Genomic DNA, 12,825 nt, shown 5'->3' with positions numbered 1-12,825 from the left:
AATACGGGGTGAAAGCCAAACAGGCGAAAATGACATCATCGACGAAAAGTTTCCGCCAAAAATACGCGGAAACTGACTTTTCGCCTCAAATTGAATACGACCCTTGGTCGCATGAAAATACTAATCCTACTTACCTAGTACACTCTAAACGAACCAAGATGCAAAAGTGAGAAAAAACTAGTACAGTGAAGAAAAAAGTAGCAAAATTGAGGAAAAAGTAACAAAACTGAGGAAAAAATACACAATGTAGTGTACTTATCTCAGATCATGTGCGTTAACGCCCAATAACCCATGTTCACAAAGCTATCGGGAGAATGTGGGAGGCTAATTGAATAGCCCTGGGCATTAAAGCCCGAGGCTACCTCCCGTTAGTACCCGCGGTAATTTATTGCGGGTAATTGAATTCCCCCCTTTGTACGCTATAAGCAAAGTAAGATGCAAAGCTGAGGAAAAAATATGAGATATGGTAAGAACTTACCCTTGTTATCTCTATTTCTACGAAGTCCATAGGGTTCCACAGGATACCTTGGGGTATAGGTGTGACGTCAGTCGCAGGGCACCAAAGAGTTAAGCTTTCAGCCTCCCAGGATGCACTAGGTCCCCCTCCTATACCCCGCCCCCGGGCCAAGGCACCTCAGTTAGTTACCAAGCCATAGGCCGGAGGAGGAGAAGGAAGAGAGAGAACAAAGATCTGGACACATACAAGAATCACATTCTCACCAGAGGGAGACGGAAAACCGGTGACCAGAGCAAAGCCCATCTGCAGCACAGGTGCGACAGGGCGGGAGTCCTGTGGAACCCTATGGACTTCGTAGAAATAGAGATAACAAGGGTAAGTTCTTACCATATCTCATATTTTCTACTTCAGGGTCCATAGGGTATCCACAGGATACCTTGGGGATGTCCCAAAGCAGTATCCTTTAAGGGTGGGGACGCTCCTGTGCAGAAAGGAGAATCCGCCGCCCGAAGGAAGCATCCTGAGAGGCGAAGGTGTCAAACCTGTAATACCTCACGAAGGTATGGACAGAAGACCACGTAGCAGCCTTGCAGATCTGAACTGCCGAGGCACCACGTCGAGCTGCCCACGAAGGACCCACAGACCTAGTGGAATGAGCCTTCAGAGAAGGAGGGACCGGTAGGCCTTCATGAAGATAAGCTTCAGAAATAGCCATACGGATCCAGGCTGCCAAAGTTTGCTTTGAAGCAGGCCAACCCTTTTTACGGAAGCCAAAGAGGACAAACAAAGCGTCCGACTTCCTAAACGAAGAAGTGCGGTCAACATAAGTCCTTAAGGCCCGCACAACATCCAATGAGGCCTCACCCACGGAAAGACCCGGTGAGTTAAAGGCCGGAACAACTATTTCCTCGTTAATATGAAACTGGGAAATAACTTTGGGAAGAAACTCGGGCCGAGTGCGGAGCACTGCCCTGTTCCCATAAAAAACCAAGAAAGGGGGTCTACAAGAAAGAGCCCCTAACTCAGAAACACGTCTGGCCGAAGCAATAGCCAGAAGGAAAACAGTCTTAGCTGTTAGCCATTTAAGATCCACTGAGCCCAGTGGTTCAAACGGCGGTCCTTGGAGAGCCCTCAGGACCACAGCCAAATCCCAAGGCGCCACAGGTGGAACAAAGGGCGGCTGAATGCGGAGAACACCCTGCATAAAGGTGCGCACATCCGGGATTGTAGCAATCCTACGGTGAAACCAGACAGATAGGGCCGAAACCTGTACCTTCAAAGAAGCAAGGCGAAGCCCATGATCTAGTCCCGCTTGCAGGAAGGCGAGAATCCGAGACAGACGAAACTCCCGCGGTGCATAACCTCTCGGTCGACACCACTGGAAGAACGTATGCCACACGCGATGGTATATCCTCGCGGAAGACGGTTTCCGAGCTCGTAACATGGTACGCACCACAGAGCTGGAAAACCCCCGGGACCTCAGCATGGCCGTCTCAACAGCCACGCCGTCAAAGACAGCCGAGTCAGGTCCGGGTGAAGGCAAGGACCCTGAGACAGAAGGTCCGGTCGTAGCGGCAACCGCAGAGGAATGTCCACGGACAGACCCTGAAGGTCTGAGAACCAGTGCCGTCTGGGCCACGCGGGAGCTATCAACAGGAGCGTCCCTCCTTCCTGTTTGAATTTCCGGATTACCCGTGGAAGAAGGGAGACCGGAGGGAACAGGTATGCGAACCGGAACGTCCACCGGACGGACAGAGCATCCACCAGAGACGCCCCTTTGTCTCTTGTGCGAGACCCGTACACCGGCAACTTGTTGTTGTGCCGGGACGCCATGAGGTCGATTTCTGGAAGACCCCACCTGTCCACCAGTAGTTGAAAAACGTCCGGGTGCAGGGACCATTCCCCCGGATGAACGTCCTGGCGACTTAGAAAGTCCGCCTCCCAATTGAGCACTCCCGGGATGAAGACCGCTGATATGGCCGGAAGATTGCGCTCCGCCCAAACCAGGATCCGAGAGACCTCTACGAGAGCCGCCCGACTGCGAGTTCCTCCTTGCCTGTTTATGTAGGCCACGGTGGTAGCGTTGTCCGACTGGACCTGCACCGGGCGACCCTGGAGAAACCGCTGTGCCTGCTGGAGAGCATTGAAGACCGCACGGAGTTCCAAGATATTTATTGGAAGCTCCGCTTCTGTCGGCGTCCACCTGCCCTGGAACAAGTGTGGACCCGAAACTGCTCCCCAGCCCCGAAGACTGGCGTCCGTTGTCAACAGGACCCAATTTGGAACCCAGAACGGACGTCCCTTGTTGAGGTGGGTCGTCTGTAACCACCACGTAAGGGACAGGCGAACCTCCTGGGTGAGCACAATCGTCTGGGACTTCAGAGACTGAGTCAGCCCGTTCCACTTGGACAGGATCAGGTGCTGCAGAGGTCTGGAGTGAAACTGGGCGTATTCCACCATGTCGAACACCGACACCATGGAGCCCAGTAACCTCATCGCCGAGTGTAAGGACACCCGGCGGCTGTGCAGACAACTGCGCACCCTTGACTGTAAAGCAGAGATCTTGTCCTCCGTCACGAAGATCCTTTGCTGTCCCGAGTCCAATAAGGCTCCAAGATGCAGAATCCTCCGAGACGGGATTAGAGTGGACTTCTGCCAGTTGATTAGCCAGCCGTGCCGTTGCAGCAGTGCAATGGTCAGGTCCAAGTGGCGTAACAGGAGCTCTGGAGATCCTGCCACCAATAACAGGTCGTCCAAATACGGCAACATGCGGACTCCCTGCAGCCGTAGAGAAGCCGCCATGACCGCCATCACCTTGGTGAAAACACGTGGTGCTGTTGCCAGGCCAAAAGGTAACGCCCGAAACTGGAAGTGGTCGCTGCTGATTGCAAACCTGAGGAACTGTTGATGGCGCCAAAGAATAGGGACATGCAGGTAAGCGTCCTGTATGTCCAATGACACCAAGTAGTCCCCAGGTTCCAGCGCCAGAATGATGGACCGTAGGGTCTCCATCCGAAACTTCGGGACCCGCAAAGACTTGTTGAGTGCTTTGAGGTTGAGTATCGGACGATATGACCCATTGGGTTTCTGTACCAAAAATAGATTTGAATAGAAACCCTGGCCCCTCTGGGAGAATGGAACCGCCACTATAACTCCAGCCTGGAGCATAGTGTGCAATACCTTCCGCAGCTCCGTAGCCTTGTTCCGGTCTGATGGGAGACCCGTGGTGAAGAAGCGAGCCGGGGGTCTGTGCCGGAAGGAGAGGGCGTATCCGTGGGAAACCACCTCCAGAACCCAAGTGTCTGTCGTAGTGGTCGACCAACACTGGGCGAACTGTAGCAGGCGGCCTCCCACCCTGGGATCCCCCAAAGGGAGGCCCGGACCGTCAGGCCGCAGGCTTGTCATCTGGCTTGGGGGCCGGACGTCTGGTACTCCATGCCTGCTTCCGGGGCTTGACCGATTTCTTAGGGCCAGCCTGTCGAGGAAACGACTGTGGTTTGGGCCTGCCCTGGGCCCTAGATGACCGAAAGGACGATGGTCCCGAACCAGAAGGAGCAGCGGCCGACGGGAGACAGGCAGATTTGGCTGCCGCCAGCGTGGCCACAATCTTATCCAGATCCGGACCGAAGAGAACTTCTCCGGTAAACGGCAACGCTTCCAGACCTTTCTTGGAATCTGCGTCCGCCTTCCAGGATCGCAGCCACAAGGTGCGACGAGCAGCTACCGCTGCTGAAGAAATTCTAGACACCAGAGTACTAATGTCTAGAGCCGCCTCGTTGATGTAGGTGGCCGAATCACGGAGATTGCCAATCAACTCCGCCTGATCGGCCGGACAGTCGGATTCAAAAGAAGCCTCTAATGAATCCGCCCAGCGCTCCATCGCTCTGGCAACCCAGCAAATGGCCATAGCCGGCCGTGCTGCCCCCCCTGCAAGGGAATAAGCGGACTTCAGGCAGATTTCTACCTTGCGGTCCGTAGCATCCTTAAGGGAGGACATGGATGGCATCGGCAATGTGGCACTACGGACAAGACGGGTCACGTGAGAATCCACCTGTGGAGGGGATTCCCACTTAGCAAAATAATTATCCGCGAACGGATAAGCCACCGCCAGGCGTCTCTGCGGCTGGTATCTTTTGCCAGGTTGTTTCCACGCCTCCTCTAAATGGTCCACCAACTGACCCGAAAGAGGAAAGACTGTGGCATCGCCCTTCACATCTTTGAAAAAGGCATACTTAGATTTAGCCGCTGGGGGAACTTCGTCCTCAATCACCAAGGCTGTGCGGACCGCCCGAATAAGTCCAGGAATATATACTTTGGACTTAGCATCAGCGTCCTTAGTATGGAGAGGTTCCTGATCGTAAGGATCTAGAATCTCCCCATCATCAGACGTCCCTTCGTCATCCTCATAAGGAGCGGACAGAGACGCCACCGGCCTTTTATGAGACCGCATCACAGACTCCCCTTGCAACACATCCGACAAGTGCTGTACAGAACTTGTCAGGGAGTTAACCCACGCTGGCTCCTGAGAACCCGGGAGCGGGGAAATAGGGAGACTGTGGGGTACCACCAATTGTCGTGGGAACCCCTGCATGGGTGACGACACCACAGACTGCTGGGACAAACCCATCGGAGTAAACGCGGGCTGCGGAGCTAACTGGCCCACTAAAGCTGTTAACGCCTGAGCGAAACAAGCCCAGGGCGGCTCCTGTACCGGTGCTGTAACCGTAATAGGCCGCGCCATGGACAAACACTGCCGGCAAAGGCCCTCCGCGCTACCCTCCCCCTCCGCTAACGGTACTTTGCACGTGGTACACTGTAGCCGGAGGGGAAAATCACTTTCAGACATGATGGCACCACGTATGTGACCTCTCTCACCAATTAAGTATTAAATAGGCGAGAGACCACCCTGCAGCACCGCACCGCAAGGGCTTTAGCAGAAAGAACAGGGACAGTAATAAAGCTGACAGTTTAGAGAAGAAAAGATTACAGGCAGCAGCGCTAGCACAGTCACATACAATGCAGAAAAACAACAATTCCTGCACTAACAGCGCTGATCACTCAACTACACAGACACAGGGCCTGGTAGGACACAGCGCTGCATACACAGACCTGACCACAGCGGAGGAGAGGTATGCGGGGGGACCCAGACCACGATGCTTCCGTCCAGCGCTTCCAGCAGCGTTCACCATGCGTTCTGGAGAAGATGGCCGCCGAGGAGCAGAGAGGAGGCTGGCCTGGGGGAGGAGCGCTGCCACAGGACCAGTCGGCAGCATGCAGAGAGGGCTGTGTGCAGCGGGGGAGGCGCCGGCTGTGAGACAGGGAAGGCGCGCTCCCCTGGCATGCATTTAACCCCTGGGACGCCGCAGCGCTACCGCTCTGCTGCGGTCCGCTGTCCCAGGGGGTAGTGGAAGCGCAGGTTGGTCGCCTGGCTCCACGCTGCAGCCAGTCCCCAGGGAGCCCCCTGCCTGGGGACTTAGGACCATGTGATCAGCGGGGACCCACCGCGGGACCCCGCTGCTTACCTCTGTCCCCCTTGAATCCGGCCATGGTCCGGAGCATCTGGGGTCACCGCTAGCTGTGACCCCAGACGCCCACCAGCATCCCCGGATCAGTACCGGCGTTCTGGTACCGGCGGGGTGTAGGGAAGACAGCATGGACGTCAGGACTGACTGTCCATGCTGTTCATCCAGATGTGCAGCCACAGCTGCATGAAGAATAAGCTTCAGGGGCTCTTCTAGCCCCCACTCCAACAGGTGCACCCGACTCCGGCCGGGCACCAAACTAAAACTGAGGTGCCTTGGCCCGGGGGCGGGGTATAGGAGGGGGACCTAGTGCATCCTGGGAGGCTGAAAGCTTAACTCTTTGGTGCCCTGCGACTGACGTCACACCTATACCCCAAGGTATCCTGTGGATACCCTATGGACCCTGAAGTAGAAAGTAGCAAAATTGAGGAAAGTGCACAGCATGGGAATCGCACCAAATGTCTTGCACCATATGGCACAAAATGGATAGGTGTATGAGGACAGTCTGTATGAAAAATACAACTTTAAATATGCCATAACAATGCTCAGTTTGCAAAATAACAAAACTCACATGACTTTGCTCTTTTTTTGAGTCTAAGGTTCACGCTACAATGGTGCTTTTAACAGAGTATCTGATAGGAAAGCTGCAATTCTCTTAGCATGCTGACTGATGACCTTTAATATTACTCACTTGCCGCACTGCGTAATTCCCTGGTGATCCAGAAAATCTTTCAATAAGAATAGGTTTTAGATCCATCTTCCACATCTGAGAGATATCTGTCTGTGACAAAACGCGTCGGATATCAGCTGTTCGCAAAACAAGAGGGCGATGTGAACTCTGCATAAATAAATAAATAAATAAAAATTTCCCCGCCCATATTTTAAGTATCACTTTTCATTTATAATAGCTGAGTAGAAATAGTATTAATATCCATATTCAGCAGATGCAACTATCTATTGTGACAGCATTTGTGCATTTCAGTTTGACAAAATATTCACTCTTGAGCATACTGTTCTGGGAAATTTGACACTTGGACAGAAGAGTGTAGACAATATTATAAGATGAATAACCATTTAGGTATAGCCTGCAGATAGAGATGAATTTACTGTAGGTAGTGAATCTATAGGCTCATTAGCTACAAATAAATACACAATCTGGGCACTAAAAGATTTCCAATGCTACAATGTCTATTAATAACGTTACAAATCAACTGCTGTCATCAAATATGAGGAACTGACCCTCATTAAAATGGAACAATAAAAAAAAACATAAAGGAGGGAAAGCTTTTGAAGAACATCTAATTTTACTGAAAATCACATATATAATATACAAATAATTAAAATAGACACATTTAATACACATTAATATACCCCAACATTTTTCATATGTGCATTTGTTGGCTAAATAAAAATGTGCACAAAACATATATATCTTATTATTGATCCTCTTAGTACAGCCTGTTAAATTTGTAAATAAACCTTTTAATATATTCCTTCCTATAAACCTCTAAGATTCACCTGCCTAGAACCTCTAAGACAAAACCCTGCCTAAAAACCACTAAGACAAAACCCTGCCTAAAAACCTCTAAGACAGCGCTAATTGCGTACGCAGTATGACCGCAAATAAAGACAGGAGTGGAATCTTGTGGTTCCAACGCACAAGTATTATTCAGGTAAAAGTACAGTCAGTTACACGCAATCTATACATACATAATTTAGGCGTAAAAGGAAATAATACAGACCAAGTACGATTATACATACGCTGCGCCTCCGGACCCAGAGATAGACTTCTGACTAGATATCCTCAGTTCACCCAAAATTCAGCATGAACTGGCAAACCAGTGTTCGGACACATGTATTTATTCCCCCCCAGACTGAAACAGGACAAAGGGGAAACTTCCTGCTGATCTCATTGGTTCCCAGAGGAGGAGCATATGTAACGACACATTTAACAGGTTGTTTCAAATAGACTTTCCCTGCCTCTAACAGCCGGGGTCTTTCTGGTAACGCCTCCTGTAACATCCTAACAGTTGAATCTAAAATATACATTTTGGTTGCTTGTAGGTTCTGCGGTCCATAACTCGAGAATACATAATGCGATCTCCTCACCGATAGCACCGGAAAACTGTGGAAAGAGTATGCGTCAGAACAACTCCAAGAATGACATGTTTATCTTGTATAATTCCTTAGTTAACAAATATCTTTATTTCTTAGCATTTAAACTAACTGAACCTTCTTGAATCATACATTTTGATGCTAATGGAACCTTGTGTGCGAATATGTAGTGTGTGGGTATTCGGGGTTTAATATAAGGACGCTAGTTATTAATGGGTGAGATTTAAGTGCATAATCTCTCATACACGAAGTGAACATCCAGCAGTGTGGATGGCTGAGGGTTGTAATTCCACATGCCCTCTGTCAGCAGGCCCCCACCTGCTGTGTTCAAAGGAAAACAAAACCTCTTTTGTTCTCACAGACACTTGTGTGAAGTGCAAATGTATTATCACCTCAAACTATGGGATTAGGAGACATCTTGTCTAGTATTCAGGCAAATCCAATTGTGTAGATATTATATTACAATTGCCACAACTATACTTTATCTGCATCCCGGGATTCCCAATTTGTATGTAAAGATACCCATTGTCTCTCCTTATTTACTTCTACTTAGAAAGCTGGTTTTTCCCATTGCCCTTGGTGTTAACAAAAACATTGCCATCTGTTCTTAGTTAATGGGTTATAACTTGAATTAATGCTGACCACACAAAATGGTGTCTTGTGATCTCATTTCCAAAATGGAGTCTTGCGGCCATTCGCAAGATGGCGTCGCTGCGATTAAATTTTAAACTGAACTTGTCTCACTCAATTATTCAGCTTTGACAGTCCACCCTTTGATAGCAAACAACATGCTATCACAACCTAATTTGAATCTGTTTAGCCATGCATGAGAATATACCGTTCAATGTTATTATGGTATGACACAGTATGGTCATTTGAACCATTCAGATAATGCGTCTCCGGGAGGGACATAAAACTGCCCTTATACGCACACCGCGGATCCTTAAGGGATCATGGGAAAGATGTGGGGATGCACCTATCCTATAAGGAGAGTCTTGGAAGGGGTTGGGACTGCATTACCTAAGATGACTAAAAACAACATAAACGTTATATCCATGCACGACGACTCAAACTCAGGCTACATTGTTATACACTACGTCATAACTCAGGATTGAAATACAGTTCTTCCTTATTATTATTATTCACATTTTCACAACAATTTACTGTACTGAAATTGGACTGGCACTCCCCTGAATTGGTATAGCACTCCTCCTCCTGACTCCACTCCATCAGCTCCGCTATCCGCTCACACCTCTTTTATTGGTCCCCCATCACAGACACCGAGCATCCCCAAACAGATCATCATGACAAAAAAATAAAACTCTGGAAAAAAAAAGAACTAGGATGACCACAGCAGACCACTCCATTGCTTGAAGCACTGATCTACACATTTCTTTAGCTCAGATATCTCACCGTAACCTTTTTAATCCTTCCGGCACAAGCTCGCAATCGACAGGTCCACGTTATCGGCCTTGTCTCTGCCTTGTATCTCCACCGGTTGGTTAACCTCCCTATAGTGAGCGGAATGGATCCACGTATCTTCCCTGGCCACCCTTTGAGGATGCTGTATCGTCAGATACGGACCTTTCCACCGATCAGTCAAACAACCTGAGCTAAAAAAAATTTGGATCATAACAAATTCTTCCAGATTTGACATCATGACAGGTTGCATTAGACATGTTAGTTAATAACACTTCCAATTTCGGTTATTCTCATTCATCTTCGTGAGACCCTGCACAGTAACCTCATTATCAATTTTTCACATGAGGCTGCCTGTTTGGACAGTATCTCAAATAAAGGAAAAGACAGTCTGGGATAATCTTAGTGTTGTTACCCATCATCTTACGCATGTTCTTGAAAATGTCACCTGTAAAATAAGTCCCCCTATCACTTTTAATAATTCTAGGGATATAGTATCTGCATACAGGTTCTTGCAATTAAATCTTGTTATTAATAGCTACTGCTTTAAATAATGCCTGTGCCGCTGGGTTGGATAGTTTTCCGAGTAGTCGACCTCAGCCTGGCATGGCTGCCGTTTATCCTTAGCAACCTTGTGTCCTATGAGTGGGAGATAAAGCACAACAGTTTAATATCATTTAAACATGACCCAAAATACAACAATAAATCATCCACATTTTACATTAGAACAGATCCATTGATAGGTTGAAAAAATTATAAACAGTCATATAAGGCCTGGGAGAAGATACTGGGGTCACCTATGAACTCATGGGAAACTCGTGTTCCTGTGTGGTGTTCTTCGCTTTGCAGTACTTACTTATGTGTCCCACTTGGTGACAGTTAAAACATAATTTTGAACGGGGTGGATGAAAAGATTGTTATGGGATTTGAGCAAGAGGGAAAGGTGGTGGGTATGGGTAAGGATAGGGAGGGTAAGGATATTGCGGGGGATATGAGTATGGGACCTGTGGTTGTGTATGATATGTGGGATAAGGATGTGTTTGCTGTGGTGTGGGATTGGTGAGGACGTGTAATTGTTCAGGTGCTGGTGTGTGTGTGGGTGCAGGTGTGTCGGTTGGCTGTGATGTTATTGTCATTCCTTCCAGAGCTTGTATACTGACAGCCATTAGTTTTTCGCTCTGGGTCTCTCTCTTTTTGGAGATGTTTTTATCATGTTCTATGGCAGACTCTATGAGGTTATCTATTGTAAGTCCCCTCCAGCCAGGTTGTGAGGTCTGAACCCGAATCTTTAAATCGTCTTTCAGACCGTCCATGAGTACCGTGACTATCATTCCCCTGTGGTGAATGCTATCTTTAATCTCTTCTATCCCAGTGTACTGGGTGATAGCCTGCAGAGCCCGGTCGCAATAGTCTTCTGCAGATTCACTCTCCTTTTGCTTAATTGTGAAGATTTTGTTCCAGTTAACTACTACTGGAAAATATACACCCAATTGAGTCACAATGCGGGAAATGTTACCTTGGTTTACTTGGTCTGTTAAGGGAACGTCGCCATCCAATACACAGTCCGTGATAAATTTTGTCACGTCGGTATTGTGTGGCAGGCAGGCCCTTAACACTACACGCCAATCTTTATTAGTGGGCTCATGAGAACTACCCAAATTTCTCAAAAATCTTTGACATTTGGCTAGTTCCTTTTTGGGATTGGGGAAATAATTTATGATGGAGTTCAGTTCTGCTCTTGTCCATGGACAATGCATTATTACTTCCCTCGTGGGCACTACACCGTTTGCATCTGCATTTCCATTCGGAACAGTTATTGTCCGAATGGGATGCAGACCGGCAGCGTTGCTACCTCTGACCTGATTACCTGGCTGGGGGTTTAATCTGCTGCTGCTACGTATGGTATTAACAACTTCCTCTATGGGTGCAGAGTGTGTTAACACTTCCCTTGCTGTTACCGATGGAGATGGCGGCACCACCCGTGATTGTGGTGATGCAGCATCTATCATTTGCACAGCATGGGAAATGGCAGACATTACAATAGGCTCATCATCCATATCATAAACACTTTCTTTATGGTTGCTTAAGAGAGGGTACAAGTTGCTTGTTACATTTTTATTGGTATTTTTGGTAACCGTACTTGCACCTCCATCCACATAAGGTGGGGGAGGTGAGCGTAAACTGCTGGCAATACTCTCCACGACGCTACTTTGCCGCACGTGCGCGCCAATTTGCGCTCGCCCATATTGCATCTCAGCGTCGTGGATGTATTTTCTGGCAATGCGTTCGCAACGCTAGTCTGCGTCGTTTGCACATTTTTAAGCCAAGCATCCCCTTCATGCTGCCATATTTTTAAACATTCAAAATACTTAATCTTTTTCTCTCGGGATCTCACCATACTGATGTGATCCTGGACATTATCTAACACATTTTTATCAAAACTACCATGTCTGGGAAACGGTCTAACACTCTTTCTCGTCATATTAAACCATATATCACAATACCTTATTGCATAAGTACCGTACTTAGTATGCATAATACGACGGGCTGATCCAATTGGAGCCTCCATTAGCAGCACATCATTGCTTAACATTTCTACCGTTTGCGTGGCTCCCATTTTGAGACAACTCCTACGCTTTTCAATAAAAATTTAAACTGGTGAAAGACAATCAAGATACTTTCACTTACCTGTGAACGATTTAAGTCGGCGGCGTCCACACACCTGGATAAGATTTTGTAAGGCAACTTCCACACCTAGATAAGTTTTGAAACAGGCAACTTCCAGACCCGGATAAGCTTTAGTAAGGTAACTTCCAAACCTATGAGAGTTTATATGTCGGCCACTCCCATGCACCTCTATACAACAAAGACAACATGTACACCTGCTACTGTGTTTAGAACGGTAAAGCTGCTTACCGAGCGACTAGGCTAACCCTTGCACCTAGCCCTTAAGGATCATACGGTACCCTTAACTTTAGGGAATAAATTACCCCTATCAACAATACACACACTGTTACACACTTTTTTCTCTGCGCAGAAAATAAACGTTTAACCCAGATATTGGTAGATAGAAAAAAATGTAAACCTCAATGGCTTTGTTCAAACATGTGGCAGCAGAACCGGAATATGCTTATTGTGCGACCGGCCGCATACACAATTATGCGACTACCACACAAGCGTATAATGACTTTTTAACTGCGTACGCAAAAATGCATCTCAGCCACATACTCAATACTGCGGCACCCCTCTAAACGTAAGGTTCTATCAACAGAGAAAAAAAAAGAAAAAAAAAGAAAAAAAACTTTTTTTTTT

The 12,825-nt window shown here is 47.8% G+C and overlaps 1 protein-coding gene across 2 annotated transcripts in view; it reads right to left on the bottom strand.

Moving 5' to 3' along the window:
• Positions 1-12,825, bottom strand: part of QPCT (glutaminyl-peptide cyclotransferase) — a 152,361-nt gene that overhangs the window by 104,641 nt on the left and 34,895 nt on the right. The window contains exon 2 of one of the 2 annotated variants that reach the window (XM_088472501.1): positions 6,671-6,817. In XM_088472501.1, the coding sequence (XP_088328627.1) occupies positions 6,671-6,817 (147 nt within the window). The remainder of the gene's footprint in view (positions 1-6,670; positions 6,818-12,825) is intronic. The other variant, XM_088472502.1, reaches the window with a different exon arrangement.

Source organism: Taudactylus pleione, unplaced genomic scaffold (genome assembly GCF_031769625.1).
Source record: "Taudactylus pleione unplaced genomic scaffold, aTauple2 ptg000125l, whole genome shotgun sequence".
Lineage (NCBI taxonomy): Eukaryota > Metazoa > Chordata > Amphibia > Anura > Myobatrachidae > Taudactylus > Taudactylus pleione.
The sequence above is the reverse complement of the archived record's forward strand: the minus strand, read 5'-3'. Positions and strand labels throughout refer to the sequence as shown.